Source organism: Cynocephalus volans, chromosome 8 (genome assembly GCF_027409185.1).
Source record: "Cynocephalus volans isolate mCynVol1 chromosome 8, mCynVol1.pri, whole genome shotgun sequence".
Lineage (NCBI taxonomy): Eukaryota > Metazoa > Chordata > Mammalia > Dermoptera > Cynocephalidae > Cynocephalus > Cynocephalus volans.
The window spans coordinates 118,944,907-118,963,071 of NC_084467.1; the positions used below are offsets into that span (position 1 = coordinate 118,944,907).

The following is an 18,165-nucleotide window of genomic DNA, read 5'->3' on the forward strand; positions in this document are numbered from 1 at the left end:
TTTTAATCTTATAAAACTGAAACTCTATTCTCTTTAGACAATAACTCCCTATCTCCCCTCTTCCCAGCTTCTGGCAACCACTGTTCTACTTTCTGTCTCTGTGATTTCCCTATCCCAAAGTTTATCTTTGCCTAGCAAGCCGATGGTTATAGGATATTAGGAGAATTGAACAGTAATTCATGGAAAGGCCCATGTTAAATGAAGTACCTCCTCCTTTTGGTGCCAGAGAAAAGAAGAAAATTTTACTGTTACATTTGGAATCTGTTCTGAGTGCAGTATAGTAACATGGTGGCTTTTAGTCCTGGCCTCTTAGACAAATAAAAGGATAACCTCGTTGCCATACCTGGTATGTGTCCTGGTAAAACAGGGTGTTCTCTCATGCCTTGGACATGGAACGAGAATTGACTGGTGCTGTACCTTGGCCTGCTCCTGTGGACGTTGAGGTAAGGCAGGTGCTCCCTGTTCCTGGTGATGTGGACTTTTGAGAATTGGCTGGTGCTAAGGCAATGGTGGAGTTCTCTGGCCTCTCCTGTAGACTCTGCTGTTTAGAGGATACCTGCTGATTTGTTTTTTGCCACACTGGTCTGGAGCATAGTGCTGAAATGATTTTTCCATTTATCATCTCTTGTTCCAAAAGTGTTATGCTTATCTTTACACATATATGTGTGTGTGTGTGTATGTGTATGTATATGTTGACAACTAGTTGGTATGGGGATCCAAACCCTTGACCTTGGTGTTATCAGCACCACCCTCTGCCAAGTGAGCTAACTGGCCAGCCCTCCTCATACATATTTTTAATAAAAAGCATGGGAGCAAAAACATTGTCATCGTTTTGGGAAAGATAATTCTGACCAGAAAGAGAGACTTAAACATCTTTTGCTGAACCAATGGTAGTTCTCAATAAAGGTTCTGAAATCTAGTTCCTCTCTGCCAGGCTGCTTATTCCTACCATAGGCACTTAAATTGATCCTCTTCTCTCTGGCATGCCTGTAACTCCTTGGGGCTCTGGGTTTTGGCTAGGACCCCTCCTTGGGGCTATAGAACCCTCCTTCTCTTCCCTGTCCCTCTACTACCTACTGCTGGAGAAATGATCCTGGAGTACTAATCACTGAGGAATTATTCTTGAGTGCTTTGTTTTGTGGAGCAAAAACTGAAAGTCTTTGGGGAATTGGTAAAGCTGTTATAAATGGCTTAGCAGAAGAGACAGGCATAAGAAATAAGGAAGAAAACTAAAAAGAAAAAACTCTGTTTTTCTTATATGCAACACTTCTAACACCAAATGTATTAGTTTTCCACTCCATTAAGCAACTCTCCTACTCTCCGGACACTAACTGGTTGTCCTACAATTCAATTGTGACTTTAACTACCCAGTGTTAATGCCAGTTGCAAGTCCCAGATTATGATCTGTACTTCTGGCCTACCGGCTATAAATCAGGGGTTCCCACGACCCCTTCCTCGGGTTCAATTATTTGCTAGAATGGCCCACAGAACTCAGGAAAGTGCTTTACTTACAATCACTGATTTATTATAAAGGATGCGATTCAGGAACAGCCAAATGGAAGAGATGCATAGGACAAGTATGGGATTGGCTGGGGGTGGCGCATGGAGCTTCTCTTCTCTCATGGGTGGACTACCATCCCAGCACCTTGATGTGTTCACCAACCTAGAAGCTCTCCAAACCCCCAAATCTATTGTTTAGGGGTTTTATGGAGGCTTCATGACATAGGCATGACTGATTAAACCATTAGCCATTGGTGAGTAAGTCAATCCCCAGTCCCTCTCCCCTTCCTAGAGGTCAGGCAGTGGGGCTGAAAGTTCCAACCCTCTAATCACATGGTTGGTTTCTCTGACAGTCAGCTTCCCATCCTCCAAGAGTCACCTCATTAGCATAAACTCAGGTATGGTTGAAAGGGGCTTATTACGAATAACTGAAGATGCTCCCTTTGTCTCCATCACTCAGGAAATTCCAAGGTTTTAGGAGCTCTGTGCCAGGATCTGCGGTTGAAGACCAAATATATATTTCTTATTATATTACACTATCACATCCGTATCACTGATATCTCTTTTGGTACTTTTTCAACTGTGTAGGCGTGGCAGAGCTGGGATTATAGTACCGACAAAAGTGGAAGAGGTCTGGCGATATGAACGGGGGGGGGGGGATATACTTTTAAATATCTTCTCAAAGCCCAAACTTGGAGATGAAGGTCTTGGGGGCAATTCAGGCAGCTAAGGGGACAAGGCCTTTTCTCAAGACTGCAGGAAAATGTTCCTCTTTCTCTCCTTGGCTACTTCCCTCCTGCAGTCATCAAGCTGAGGTAGTATTGACATCCTCTCCCTTCCTCCCAGCATTCTAGTCTTCCTTCAGTGCTTCAGTCATCTTCATAATTGTGGTCATCATCCTCATCACTGTCATCAAAATAGGCCTTCCTTACTCGCCAATCACCTAGATCTTCAAGAATGAAGCAAGGAGAGCCATTCCTGTTAGATCACCTGAGAGTATTCTTACCTGTGTGTAACTCTCTGTTGACTTAGGTTTCATCTTAGTTAGTTAGAGATGCTCCTCTCCCAAGCTGGGGTGATTCCCTAGCCCTATGCTACCTACAGGACATGAATGGTGATGGTAATAGTACTAAGATTTACAAAGTGCTGTGCACCAGATCCTGTTCTAAGCACTTTTACATAGTATTAACTCATTTAATTCTTACAACTCTGTGATATGGTTACTAATTATTATCCCCATTTTACAAATGAAGAAACTGAGGCACAGAGATATTAAATAACCTGCCCAAAGCAAGTGAGTCAGCTAGGACCACAACTCAGACATTTGCCTCCAGAATCTGTGCTCTTTATACTACTTTTACTACTACTTTTACTCTTGCTTGCTCTTTTTTTTTTTTTTGGCAGCTGGCTGGTACAGGCATTGAACCCCAGACCTTGGTGTTATCAGCACCCTACCCTAACCAACTGAGCTAACCAGCCAGCCCCCTACTACCTTGATAAGGGACTGGATGAGTGAAGGGCAGCCAGATTGGTTGTCAAGGATGTTGTCCAGCCTAGTTTACAGGGCAGAGAGGACAGAGCTTTCTTTGACTGAGCTCAGGCATACATATTTGGTTCCTCATAGTCCAGACTGGTAAGATCTGGATCCTCTCTGGTACCTTATCCTTCCAGGGAAGTACCAGATCCTGGCTTTACCTGACTGTTCTAGCAGACTCATCCCAGAATTTTATCAGTGCCTTGGTCTCCTTATCCAGCTGCCTCCTCTGGTGCTCCAGGGAACCTGTGGCCAGGCTCTCTGGAATCAAAAGTGATTTGAAGTGAAATGAGTATAGAAATGGGGCTCAGAATTTGGGAGGTAGGGCTGATATGTGGGCCTAGAAAGAAAGAGTCCACAGGCTTAGGGTATAACAGTGAATCAGTGTGCATATCCTGAAACAAAGCTAAACTCTTCTCTACCTCATGGGAGGATCCCAGGCCTCATTTATTCCAAGTTCTCAACAGGAGGATGTACTGCCCTCTAGGGGATATTTTGGGAATCTGTGGGGGGTATTCTTTGATTGTCACAGCACTAGTTATGTGAGTTTGTGTGTGTGTGGTGGTGGTTGTGGTGGAGGTTCCTGGTATTTAGTATCCAGGAGCCAGGGATGCTAGTCAATACTACAGTGATGAGGACAGTACTGCACAAAAAAGAATTGTCCTACATCCAGCATGACTTTTAAAAGTCCCATTGGATCTTTTATTTATTTATTTATTTATTTTTGTCTTTTTCGTGACTGGCACTCAGCCAGTGAGCGCACCGGCCATTCCTATATAGGATCCGAACCCGCGGCGGGAGCGTCGCTGCGCTCCCAGCGCTGCACTCTCCCGAGTGCGCCATGGGCTCGGCCCCCATTGGATCTTAATGTATGTGAAAAAACTGTTATCTGAAGGAACCTAGAACCCAGCTCCATTTTACATATAAATGCAAAGTATTTTTTGCACTGTTTTAAACTGTGAATTTCCCAGAAATGCAACTACTGTGCAGATTGGAGGAACACTATAAAGTAATTTGCTTTGTTCAGAACCCTACCAAGAGTTGTTTACAATTTCAGAAATCCATGTCATCAATGACAATGCTACTTGTGATGTCTAAGTCACTGATATCTATGCTCCTATCAGTCTGCATTTGTTGCTGTTGTATTTACAGTGATTCTATACATAGATTCGAGGCTCTGACTTCTATATTATATGCTTCTAGTGTAGTCATGCCTGAATATTACATATTAAAATACTTGTAATTTTATTTTTTATTTTTAAATACTTATAATTTTATTATAAATTAATCTCTTATTTCACCTTTATAATACAGTTAGAGCATTATATTTATTTTTAGAAGTCAAGTATATAGGTTATATTTCATATGAATTTCATTTCAGGATAGTAAAAGGGGTACTGGGAAGTATTGTCCTAAGATTTTGGAAAGCCATCCAGCACTAGTCTGAAGATTCAGGAATTCTGTCTTTCTCTTGCTTCCACCCGTAGTCTGTCTAAAAAGAGTCTCCCAAACCTCACCGCCAAGCTGTAGGACTTTACCATGGGCTGGACACTCAAGAAGGGACTGCAGGATTGATGGAGTCTCAGCTGGGACCATGCTTAATGCCAAGAAAAGAAAGACTTTGCAGAACAACAGGATGGTGGCTGAGCTGTGATGGTGTCTGAATTGCGGAGCAGACAGTGATACACCAGACCACTGAATGGTGAATTAGGGAGAGTTTTCTCCACTTCCTTCAACTGAACAGAGGAAGAAAGGGGAGGCGGAGGATGACTAGGAATTAGCACGGATTCTACTCTATGCCAAGTACTTAGTGACATTGTTTACAAATATTTTCCTATGTTATCCTGTTTCTACTTATAAATAAATCATAAGATATTAACTTTACAAAACTCAAGGTTCTAGAGTCTAGTGGTTTGTCCTAGGTCACACAGAGCTACAGCAGGAATTTTTTTAAAAATATGACCGATGAGGGGATCTCCACCCTTGGCTTGGTGTTGTGAGCACCACGCTCAGCCAGTGAGCGAACTGGCCATCCCTATGTAGGATCCGAACCCGTGGCCTTGGTGTTATCAGCACCGCACTCTCCCAAGTGAGCCACGGGCCGGCCTACAGCAGGAATTTGAATCACATCTGATCTGACCCCAATTTTAGGTTTTGTCAAAATGGGGGTAAGTTTCTAGAACATCCCTAATTTTTTTTTTTTTTTTTTTTTTTTTTTTTTTTTTTTAGAATAAGTGAAGTGCTGGCCGGTTAACTGTCTTAGTAGAGCACGGTGCTGATAACACCAAGGGTTTAGATCCCAAAATGGCCAGCTGCCAAAAAAAAAAAAAGAGAGAGAGAGTAAGCGAAGAGATTAGGCAAATCAGAGATTCTGATGAAACTTTTTTCTATTCCTAAAGTAATATTTTTTAAAAATTTTATTTTGTCACTATACAATGTGGTTGATTATTGTGGCCCATTACCGAAACCTCCCTCCCCCCTCCCTCTCCCCCCTCCCACCCAACAATGTCCTTTCTGTTTGCTTGTCGTATCAACTTCAAGGAATTGTAGTTGTTATGTCTTCTTCACCCCCCTGGTTTTTTTTTTTTTTTTTTGTGTGTGTGTGTGTGTGTGTGTGTGTGTGTGTGTGTGTGTGTGTGTGCGAATTTATTTATTTATTTATTTTTAGCTCCCACCAATAAGTGAGAACATGTGGTATTTCTCTTTCTGTGCCTGACTTGTTTCACTTAATATAATTTTCTCAAGGTCCATCCATGTTGTTGCAAATGGCAGTATTTCATTCGTTTTTATAGCTGAGTAGTATTCCATTGTGTAAAATATACCACATTTTCCGTATCCACTCATCCGATGATGGACATTTGGGCTGGTTCCAACTCTTGGCTATTGTAAAGAGTGCTGCAATGAACATTGGGGAACAGGTATACCTTTGACTTGATGATTTCCATTCTTCTGGGTATATTCCCAGCAGTGGGATAGCTGGGTCATATGGTAGATCTATCTGCAATTGCTTGAGGAACCTCCATACCATTTTCCATAGAGGCTGCACCATTTTGCAGTCCCACCAACAATGTATGAGAGTTCCTTTTTCTCCACAACCTCGCCAGCATTTATCGTTCAGAGTCTTTTGGATTTTAGCCATCCTAACTGGGGTGAGATGGTATCTCAGTGTAGTTTTGATTTGCATTTCCCAGGTGCTGAGTGATGTTGAGCATTTTTTCATATGTCTGTTGGCCATTTGTATATCTTCTTTCAAGAAATGCCTATTTAGCTCTTTTGCCCATTTTTTAATTGGGTTGCTTGTTTTTTTCTTGTAAAGTTGTTTGAGTTCCTTGTATATTCTGGATATTAGTCCTTTCGCAGATGTATATTTTGTAAATATTTTCTCCCACTCTGTTGGTTGTCTTTTAACTCTGTTAATTGTTTCTTTTGCTGTGCAGAAGCTCTTTAGTTTGATATAATCCCATTTGTTTATTTTTCCTTTGGTTGCCCATGCTTTTGGGGTTGTATTCATGAAGTCTGTGTCCAGTCCTACTTCCTGAAGTGTTTCTCCTATATTTTCTTTAAGAAGTTTTATTGTTTCAGGGTGTATATTTAATTCTTTAATCCATTTTGAGTTGACTTTAGTGTATGGTGAAAGGTATGGGTCTACTTTCATTCTCCTGCATATTGACAGGATTCTAGGATATTAAAACAAAATCTTTTTTGGCATCTGACCAGTATGGGGCTCCGAACCCTTGACCTTGGTGTTATGCCACTGTGCTCTAATCAGCTGAGCTAACCGGCCAGTCTTCCAGTGACGTATTTTAAATACAGTTATTATTGGTAGAAAAAGACAGTTTTATCTTACTGAGTCTTCCTTAATAGAATAAAACATGATTTTTAAAATTTATTCATATCTTATTTAAGTCCTTTAATAAATTTTATATTTTTCTTCATACAGGTTATGTACTTTCTTGTCAATTTTTGCTTTTGTTCTTTCTGCTGTTATCAATGGGCTTCCCTTTATATCCACTTCTAGCTATATTTCAAGTTATAGATTGCAATAAATTTATCCTGTAATCACATTACAAATTAATTTATTAGTTCAATAGTTTTCTAGTTGTCTCATAGAATTTTTTAGGGATGCAATATTATCTGCAAATAAAGACAATTATCTCTTCTGTTCATATATATATGTAGGTTGTTTCTTGTTCTTCACTTATTACACTAGCTAAATTCTTGAAAAACAATATTGAATATTATTAGTGATAATGGATGTACTGTCTTGTTTTCTATTCAATGACAATGGCTGCAGTATTTCACGTTTCATATGCTTTTTATGATTTAAAAATAATATCTTCATCATATTTAGGTAGTTTCTTTATTTCTATTCTTATTTTACCTGGAATGATTATGGTTTTTAGGAATAGCTATTGAATGTTACTGACGCTTTTTTTTTTTGCATCTTCTTTTGATACAATTGTTTTTTCCCCTAGATTAATATAATAAATTTTGTTAGATTCCCTAACACTGAACCATTCTTTCTTTTTTTCTTTTTGAACCATTCTTTCATTTCCATAATAAATTCTTTATGGTCATAGTTTATTATTTTACTAACTACTGTAGGATTCTATTTGCTAATAATTTATTTAGATTTTTTATATGTATATTCATAAATTGGGTTATAATTTTTGTTTTTTATTTTGAGGTTAACATTGAAAGAGGCTTTATTTTTTTTTTTTTTTTTTTTTTTTTTTTTTTTTTTTTTTTTAAAGATGACCGGTAAGGGGATCTTAACCCTTGACTTGGTGTTGTCAGCACCACGCTCAGCCAGTGAGCGAACCGGCCATCCGTATATGGGATCCGAACCCGGGGCCTTGGTGTTATCAGCACCGCACTCTCCCGAGTGAGCCACGGGCCGGCCCTGAAAGAGGCTTTAAATTATTCTCAAAGTGCTCACATGCCTGGTCAAAGTAATGTTGTTATTATTTATGCCCTGAGGTTCATGAGTGATTTATTTATTAATTAATTTATTTTGGTGGCTGGCTGGTATGGGGATCCAAACCCTTGACCCCGGTTTTGTCAGCACCATGTGCTAAACAACTGAGCTAACAGGCCAGCTCTGATTTATTTAAATATAATAGTTAGATGGGATTCAAATTTTCCCATATAACAATGTCATTTCTGTTTATCTGAATTATTATCCTAGGCTTTACTTAATGCTTTATTGCAGAGGACAAAAAGGATATGGTTTACATTGGTGGGAATCATGGAAAATGGAAATAGTCCTGGATAAACCCATGGAAGTGTGCAATGCTTGTGAAAATGTATAGCAGAAAGGTTACAAAAAGCTGTACTGTGGTGCCAGGAAGTTGATGAAATGAGAAATATTAAAACAATTGGGTAAACTGAGCTAGTAAAAGGCAGGTGGCTGATAACTTTTTGAACAAAAGTGTAATTAATGTCTCATTTGACTTTCATAACAACCCAGGAAGTTTAAGCAGGGTATTCAGCTGCAACCATTTTGTGTGTGTGTGTGTGTGTGTGTGTGTGTGTGTGTGTGTGTGTGTGTGTGTGTGTGTGTGCAGCTGGCTGGTACACAGCTGCAACTATCTAATGAATAATAGACAGTTTGGCATCTTAACTAATATAGAATCTTGAGCTTAGATATTCCCAACTTTATTGAGTTGTGACTAAGCTTCCTTTCTCATTGCTCCCCCAAAAGCTATATAGAATCTATTAGCTTTGATATTAAAATGAATTTGGGTTAATTTTTCTTTTAAAAGAAGTAGAAGACATGCTGTTAATAAATGGGTTAGCACTCCAGGTTTTGGCAAAACTGGTGTTAATCATACCTTTAGCCACTTAACAAGGAGAAGAAATGATTTCTGGGAGTCTTATGGTTTTTTTTGCCATCAATGACCCACAGGGGAAAATGATATGTAAATGTTTTTCCACAATCTTTTAAGGATTCTAGGATATTAGTGGCATACATAAATTGACACTGACAAACTAGCTAATGAGATATTAATGGCATATCTAAAACACTATACCAACAAAACAAAGTTGTGTGTGGGGGTATTTTTAGAGAGGTAAATGGGATTGGTGTTAATCTGTAAAGTGTATCCCTTTAGGCAAGAATTAGGAACATCTTTAAGGGACTGACCCTTAATACCTTAGTTGTATATATTTTCATAGTTTGCAAAGGTTTCCATAACACAGGATCTCACTTGATTTTCACAAAAACCCTGGGAATTAAGGAAGGCAGATATCATGACCTCAGGTGTCTACAAATGCATAAACAAGCTTACCAAAGTCAAGTAACTAACCTGGGTCACGTAGCTTGTGAGTGTCTGGGATGTTTTAGAATCCAGATCTTGATGAAGAGGGATTCTTTGTTTTAACTCATGTTAAAGCAGAGCCTGACACAGTTTAGAACACAGTATATAAGCTCTTTGGATATTTGTTGAATGTATGAATGTGCCTCGTGAGCCTATTTCAGAGTTCTGTTTAGTGCATGATGTAAGCCCACCATGAAAACCAGAGTCAACAACTGAAACCAACTGATGCAGAGGAAGGGTGGGAGGTTGGGGATGGCATAAGGGACAGTGAGAATTATAATAATAATAATGGTTATTCCCAGGAGAATTAGGAAATTTGAGATGGAGACAGCCGCCTCTGGAAATGTCAGTGTTTATTAAACATTTAAGAACATTTGGAGTTTTGAGAAGAAATATACAGAATGTAGAAAAATCCTAAGAATCTCCTGTGGCTAGAGTGCAGCCTCTTTCTTCTCTCTGCCCCCCTGTATTTTATTTGCTTTTTCTGCTTTCTATTTGGTTGTTTAAAAGCCATTTCTTAAGGCTCATTTGCCCCCTCCTCCACCCCCTGACCTATGAGGATCCACTGTCTCTCTCTCTCTCCTTCCCCAAGACCTTGAGTCCCAGAACAGTGTTCCAAAGTGGTCAGGGGGCACCAATCCTATAGCTGAGGTTTGAGGATCAGGGTCCCCTCTGCTTGGGCTGGCTCTCCATTAAAGACTCAATGGGGGATGGAGAATTGCAAAAGTCACATGACGTCATTGGTCCTCAGTCATGGGGGTAAGGGCAGAACATGAGCAAAGGTAAACAAATAATGGATTAAAAAATAAAAAATAATCAGCAATGTAAATAAACCCTGGATGATCTGAATGTTAGCTGGCAGGACAGAGTATGGAGCTGGGCCATCTGACGGAGGAGAGGGAGGGAGAGAAGAGGAGGAAAGAGCCAGAGGGACAGGCTGGGGGGTGCAGGGGATGAGAATGCCAGATGGCCTGGAGTTGAGGCAGGGGGTATCAAGGTCCCTTTCTTCTCAGTGCCTTAGGGACAGGCACCAAACACACAGCCTTTGGGGCAGGTGGGGGGGGGCGTGGATCAGCCCCTGGGCTCCCAGAAAGCCAGGGAGTGAAGTTGGGGGAGAATACAAGTGCCTGGGGAATGAATTTTGGAATGAAACTTACATCTCAAAGGGAGGTGAGGGCAGGGCAGGGCTGGGGAGCAAGGGAGGAAAGCACCTAGGCGGGGGATAAGAGGAGCCTAGGTCCCCCTGCTCCTGCAGGGCCTGGGGTGGTGGTGGTGATCACTTGTCTGAGTCCAGGCCCATCATGTTCTTGAGGGCGTTCTTGAGGCTGGTTCTGCTGGGTGACTTGACAGCAGGCCGGAGCTCCGAACTCTGCTCATCCTTTCGTAGCTCCATCTCAATGACCACCACCTGAGGGCCTTTGGAGGGCTCAGCCCCTAACCCCCGACCCCCCGCCCGGCCCGCTAACCGCTATTTCTTATCCTTGCGAGACTCCCCCAGCCCCTTGGACTTCTTCTCACTGGCAGCTTTGGTGCTTCTGCTGTGGTCCAGCATGGCGTACAGCACTGGCGTCTGGAGGGAGTGTGCACACATCAATCACCCGGCTGGTGGGGCTTGCCTGTTCCCATCCCACCCCTCACTGCTGCCCGGCGACTCCCAGGGTTCTCCTCCCCAGGTTGTCCAGGCCCCAAGTCCCGCTGACCTGCCGCCCGCGCTTCGTTGTGTCTTTCGCAGGCTTGTGCAATTTCCCTTTCTCCATGGCGCTGCAGGAAAAGGGAGTGCTGTGGGTTGGTCTTGTCAGAACCCCTTGCACAGTAGACACAGCTTTCTCATTCCTTTGGTCCTCCCACCCCCGGACCGGGACCGGACCGGGGATAACAAGGTTAGGGGAGGGGAGTCAGGCTCCGCCCTTACCTGAGCCGCCTCTGCAGGGCCGCCTGCCTGCGTAGCCAGCAGTACCGAACCAGGTAGAAAAGCAGCAGCAGCAACAGCACCGCCCCGAGGACTCCCCCGATCACGGCTCCCAGCACCACCCCGTACCTGGTTGGCACTAGGAAAGGAGGAAAAAGAAGTGGGGGAATGAGCAAGGACAGGTATCTGTGGTTGCTGGCCCTATTCCCTGTGGTTGGGGCTGTAGGACTCCCAGCCAAGGCTACCCTCTGCCCACCCTCCCAGAGCCTGAAGGTCATTAGGCCAGCTTTTTTGCCTCTTCCTCCAGCCTATCAATCCTCCCTGATACCCTCCCTGAACTACCTCCCAGACCCACTGTCTCCTGACCCCTCTCACACCTTTTTCAAAGACATAGAGCGTGACCTGAGAGGTCTTGCCCACTATGTCTGGTGGGTTTTTGACATCACAAGTGAAAGTGCCGTTGTCACTGTAGTCTAGGTTGTGTATGACAATGGAGCCATCCTTCCAGCGAGGGTCCCCTACCCACTGGATGCGCTCTTTGAAGGTTCCCACCTCATCGATATAGGGTTGTCCCTTGGCATAGTGGAAGATCTATGAGGAATGAGGGAAAGCATGTGAGAGGACCCTAGTGAGAACAGGGTTGTCAAACTTAGTTCCAACCTCAGAGTAAGGGATCCTGGGCTAGAGAGGGTAGTGCTGGGGGAGGGAGGACAGTGCAGACATGCCCTAGTAAGCATGACAAAGATTGCCACTTACCTTGCCAAAGTTGGGGTTATGGCTCATAAAGGATTACCCCATCCTTAGTGCAAGCTCTCTTTTCTGTTGTTCTCTGAAGCACCCTTTCTGTTATCTAACCCCAGGATTCCCTCAGGCACTCACCGAAATGGCATCTCGGCCGCCCTCAGGCTGGTAGCGCCAGGTGAAGGAGATATCATCTGAGACCCACTCACTGGACCAGAAGGAGCAGTGCAGGGTCACCCGGGAGCCCACAGCACCATAAACCTCCCTGTCCGTGTAAACCACAATCGCCTGGACCGGGGACAGCACTGCAAGCACAGAGGGGGAATTAGATACATACATGGGCCCAGTAAGGGATATAGAGGAGGTGAGATCAATGAGGTCAAGGGCTGAGTCATAGGTCAGAGGCCATAGCAAAGATTAGGACAGAACCGAATCCTGAGGCTCAAATCTCTCTGAGCTAACTAAATAGAGGAGTGTAAATGCTGTGTCTGTTCCAGCTCTTCAGCATGTCTGTAGAGGAAATAAAATCAGCAGTAGCAGAATTCTCTCGAGGACTTCTAAAAGTTGGGTTTTGTCTCCAAGTCTTATTTTCCCTTTGGGTCAGTTTTTAACTATTAAGCTGTCCCTTAGATGCAGAGTTTTATATTTTTAAAATTTATTATAAATTATACAGGTAATAATATTGCATTATTCTGACAAACTATTCAAGCAGTAGAGATAAAGCTAAAGTCCCTTGACAGCCCCCCCCCAACTGATTCCTTTCCTGTAGTCCCCTCCCAGATATAACCACTGCTATTAGTTTAGTGTGTATGCTTTTCCTGTGTATCAAACTCAGTACAAACTCAAGATATACACGTACTTAAAACAAATAGTTTTGTTTTGTGGAACTTTCTTTTTTTACATATACATTGCATTATATTCTTTTTTATTTTTCTTTTTTGCTTAAGAATCTATGTACCTGGGGGACTTTTTTTAATTGTTTTGTTTGTTTGTTTGTTTGTTTTTTGGTGGCTGGCTGGTACAGGGATCCAAACCCATGACTTGGTGTTATAAGGCTGCACTCTAACCAACTGAGCTAACTGACCAGCCTTTTCAATGTTGATTCATAGACACCAATCTTATTATTATTATTATTATTATTATTATTTTCTGACCAGTAAGGGGAGCACAACCCTCAGCACGGTGTGGTCTGCACCACGCCCAGCCAGTGAGCGCACCGGCCATACCTATATAGGATCCAAACCCGTGGCCTCCGCTCTACCAGAGCTGCACTCTCCCGAGTGAGCCACGGGGCCGGCCCACCACCAATCTTATTTCTAACAGCTGCATAGTATTTCACAGTACAGCAAACTCAAATTTCTCACAGAAAAAAAAATGAAGATAACTAGAGAATGTAATTCTTCCCTGAGCAACCATCCTCACTGCTGAACCTCTGGTTGCCATACAGCTTGCTCTTTACTAGAGAGTCAGGGAGGGAAGGACCTCATAGCCCTCTCAAGGGAAGCTGGATGCAGAGCAAGACACCAAGGCCAGAGCTCAGATGACTCTGCACGTGAGCCCTCTGTGGTTCCACCATCCTCACTCTTCTCTGGGGCATTCTGGCCCAGTGCCACCCCCAAGACTCACCCACACAAGGATGGCCATTCCAGGGAGACTGTGTATGTGGGTGGGACCTGGGTCGGGACAACTGTAGACCCTTTTGTTCTACAGGAGGGGGAGGAGGCAACCAAACAATGTCCCATTGTCTGACCAATGTTGGGGGCGCATGCCACCCCACCCCCACTCCCATAGTCCTGAATCTCCTACCTCAGCATGCAATACCATTTACTCACCTCCTGAAACTTCTGCCTTAGGCTTTTCTTGGAAATCCCCACTGTAATCTCCCCAAGGGAGGATATTCACTGCATCTGACTTCTATTCCTCCTGTTGTAATATCAACCATTGCTCTTCTTAGCTCTGCTCAATGGTTCTACGAATGGGACAGGTGCTGGGACAGAACTCTCCCTCCCTCATATACTCCATGATTCCCTCTCCCCATTTCCCTCACACTGTCCTTCTCCAACTCCCAATCCTTAACATTTTCTTAGGGTAGCCCAAAATAGTCCAATATAGCCCTGAAGAGTCTAGGTTCTGGGTTCAAAACTCAAGTTGCTGACAGCAGAGAACCTTGGACATTCTGACCAGCTCTTCCCTCCCCTGCAGTCACCACCACTACCACCACCCCACCTTGCCTACTGCTCACCCACTGTGCTAGGATTCAGCGCAATTCAGAGAAGGGAGGATCCATTCAAACAACCCTGATTTGACCTCTTGCTCACACAACATCTGCCAGGGGGCAAGGACGGGGCTGGTCAACTCATGAAGGAAGAAAGCTTTAGAGGGACCAGATTCCAGAATCTCACAGAACCTCCTTTCTATTCTATTCACCCACATAATAGATGAGGAGCCATAGAGAGAAACTGAAGCACCAAGAGACAAAGGATCTGAGGAGCTGAGACCACAAACCTTGGGCTCCTTCCTTAGTTCACATTTCCTGACTTTTCTCTTCAGAAAACTACGGTTAGGTACCTCCTATACTACTAGGGAATGAGTGGGGGTTAGAACCCAGATGTTTGATCCTGCTCCTTCCCACGCTCTAACACTGCTCCCTACAAGGATGTTAGCTTGGCTCTAGCACATTACTGGTTTCTAACCTCAGTCCAGCCATGCTCACTAGGGGAAGCTCTCTACACTCTCTTTTACGATTGCCCTTGACAGAATACCTTTACTGCCTCCCTTCAAACAATATGTATTTTTTCTCTCTGAATTTAGTATCACCTTCCTGCTCCTGCCTGCTTTTTCTTTAATTACAGTGGAATGTAGCAAAGGCAGTGGGAGGTTGCTGAGAGGCAACCTGGGTCCCAAGACTCCCAGACTGGGGTGGCTCCACTTACCCAAAGAAGAGAAGAGCAGCACAGCCAGGAGAGGGCTGGGGATGGATGAGGGAGCCCCAGGAGCCATAGCTGGGGCAGGGGCTAGGGCCCAGCACATCGGTGGGGTTGAGAGAGTGGGGGACAAGGAACTGAGCGGGGGTTCCTGGAACCCGCTTAAAATCCCCTGGAGCCCTAACATGAGGGGGCTGTCCTGAGCCAGTAACCAATTGGAGCCTGGCATGTGCAATCGAGAGGTGGTGAGGAAGTGGGGGGGGGGCAGAGTGCAGGAAGCAGAAGGGGTATTGTACACTCTGGGTAGAGGGGTGGGGGGACACATACCACCCCATACACAGAGGGCTTTGTGTCTACTGGCCTCCCCCCACCCCAGGCTGGAATGTTGGGGGGTGGTGAGGGAGAGGGACAGAAAAAGGGACACAGACACACTTCTCTGAGGGACAGATGGGCAGGGAAACCTTAATCCAAAGGTCATGAAAAGGGATTCCTCCTTAGCCTCCTTTCCTAAGAACAGCTCCCCCAGAGTCCTAGTAGCTAGAGGCAGGTTTTTCCCCAAGAACTCTGCAAATAGGATATCCCTTATTATATTGACTACCACGGGCTTCATTACAAGGTCCTTTGGGAGTCTTCCCGCCCATCTCCCTGCATCCTGGGTGACTCTTCTCAGATAAAAGCTTTTCTCCACTGGAAAATTTACAGGGAAGAAGCCCCTGGCTTTTAACTCTTTGTCAGGAAGTCTTTTAGTGCTCATGTTGCAGTTTAAGTTCATTTCAAATTAGAGCAAGGCAACAAAATAGTATTGGTGCCAGCTATATGTAAAGTATGGGAGTGCAGGTAATAGAAAGAGAAAAATTAAGTTCCTCCTGCAAGGAGTTCAAAATCTAGTTTGGGGAGGCGGAGGTGGGAGGATCAGAGAACAAACCCATCAACAGCAGACTGTAATAAATCACGATGCTTGCTTTAGGAATGAACAAAGTGTTGGGAGTGAAAAGGAGGGCACACACAGCTGAAACATCAGGAAGACTAAGTGAGCTATGCAAGAGATTAAAAACAAATTTCATTTAATCAATGAAGTTCAGAGGAAGGGGTAGTCACGTCTAGAAAGCAATGTTAGATATGGACCAACTTTGAAGGATGAATGTCATTTTGAAAAGAAGGAATGGGTAGGCAGGGTAACCAGATAGATAGAACAGCAAGGACAAAGAGATAAGAGAGAGAGAGAGAGAGAGTGTGTGTGTGTGTGTGTGTGTGTGTGTGTGTGTGTGTGTGTGTGTGTGTGTGTGTGTGTGTGTGTGTGTGTGGTGGGTAGGTTTGTGAAGTATTAAACATTTTCAGGGCAGATCTTCTGCCATCCACTTTGACTTGATTTGGGGGAACCTGAAGTAGCATAGTAGAAAATGCGTCTGAACAGAGAAGTTGAAGCCAGTTTGGGAAGGGCCTTAAATGAGAGTAAAGAGGGTGGATTTAATTTGGCACAACATGAGAACCTCTTGAAGGTTTTGGGCTGGAGTTATGGATGGGAATGTCTACACAACCAGAACTGAGTTTTAAGACAATCTGGCCAAAAAATCTTTCAGACTGAGCTCTCTTGATTGCTGACTCCTTTGTTTCCCTCCTTAGAATCATCTGAAATGCTTTTGCTTATCACTGAACCTCACATACTCCCATTTATTTTATTTTTGGTGGCTGGCCAGTACCCATACTCTCATTTAGACTGTTTTTCCTTCTCTCTTCCCCTTCCTTTCTCTCACCTCAAGTCTTGGCTAGACCCTGCTTCTTCCTCCAGCTTACTTTTTCTTTTTTAATTTAAAAATTTTTTTGGCAGCTGGCCAGTAAAGGGATGATGCCTGGACCTTGGTGTTATCAGAACCATACTTTAACCAACTGTGCAAGCTAACCATCGCTCTCCTGTTGACTTTTAAGATAAACTCTAGTAATAAGGGCCTTGACTTAAAGTTTGGTTTGAATTTCATTGTAATTCATTTCCATCAGTTACATCAGTTACAGGTTGTAGAGGTTAATTTCAGTGGGAGGTCATTGTTATTCCTGCTATGAGACCATTGTAGGCTCACAGAGTAAAGCCACAGTATCCCAGTACCTCCCTGAGATCTCCTTAGACCACCTTCCTGGTGAGTTTGGTGATTACTATTAGATTTAGGTTGTGGAGCTCTAAATATGGGCTTGAAGGGGCCAGCCTGTGGCTCACTTGGGAGAGTGTGGTGCTGATAACACCAAGGCCACGGGTTCGGATCCCTATATAGGGATGGCCGGTTCACTCACTTGGGAGAGCATGGTGCTGAGAACACCAAGTCAAGAGTTAAGATCCCCTTACCGGTCATCTTAAAATATATATATTTATACATATATATATATATGGGGCTTGATACATACACTCCGTGACCAAAATCATCATCAACAAATGTTTACAGGATGTTAGAGTCAACATTCTTATCTAATCCCGTGTTCCCAGCTGTAAGTAATCACTTTCTCCTTATCTACCTACCCCTTTTATCTACACCCTTTTCATAGGATTGCTACTTTCTTTATTGTATTTCTTATTTATTGATCCTGCTAAGGCTATAAGCTTTTTGAGGACAAAAAACATGTCTGTATCTTTGAATCTCCCACCGCACTTTTCACAGACTTGGGTGAAAAGTCAATGCATACATGTTAAAAGAAATTATTTAAAGAGCAAAGTGAAAGAGGCATTTGTTGGATTTATTAATGTGAAACTCCAGAGGGCCAAAGTATGATCAATGACTAGAAGTTCAATAGCAGAAAGCTGTATTTTAATATTGCAACTTTCTAATGATTAAGCTGTTCACTAAATGAAACTTGTTTTTTGAGGTAACCATCACTGAAAGTGTTGAAGCAGTCTAGAACAGCTGTCAGAGATGTTGCAGAGATGCCTGCACTGAATAGAATATTGGATTAGAGAGCTTCTAAAGTCCCTTCCAATCCTAAAGCCTATGAAAGTGCTTTCTTTGTCAAGAATTATAAAAATGCAAAATATTATTATTCATTTGATGCAGAAATAATTGAATTTGTGCTATTTAAATCCCAAAAAGAAAAGTGCACAAGTGCTAAATATAAATAAGATCTGAATACGAATATAGCTGAATATGTTTTATTGTAGAATAGGAGTTGCTCTAGGCTGTTCCCCTTACTCCTCTCCACCCTATTCCCCCCAAAAAGGGTCAAGAACTTTTGCACTCTGTTCTGTTTCTTTCTTAC

The 18,165-nt window shown here is 43.2% G+C and overlaps 1 protein-coding gene across 1 annotated transcript; it reads right to left on the minus strand.

Moving 5' to 3' along the window:
* Positions 1 to 10,822: 10,822 nt before the first annotated feature.
* On the minus strand, positions 10,823 to 15,034 carry MPZ (myelin protein zero). Its single transcript, XM_063106925.1, has 6 exons — positions 14,938 to 15,034; positions 12,143 to 12,309; positions 11,641 to 11,854; positions 11,267 to 11,402; positions 11,055 to 11,115; positions 10,823 to 10,924 (listed from the first exon to the last, which is right to left on the minus strand). The coding sequence occupies exons 1-6, from the start codon at positions 15,032 to 15,034 to the stop codon at positions 10,823 to 10,825; spliced, it is 777 nt and encodes a 258-aa protein (XP_062962995.1).
* Positions 15,035 to 18,165: the final 3,131 nt, after the last annotated feature.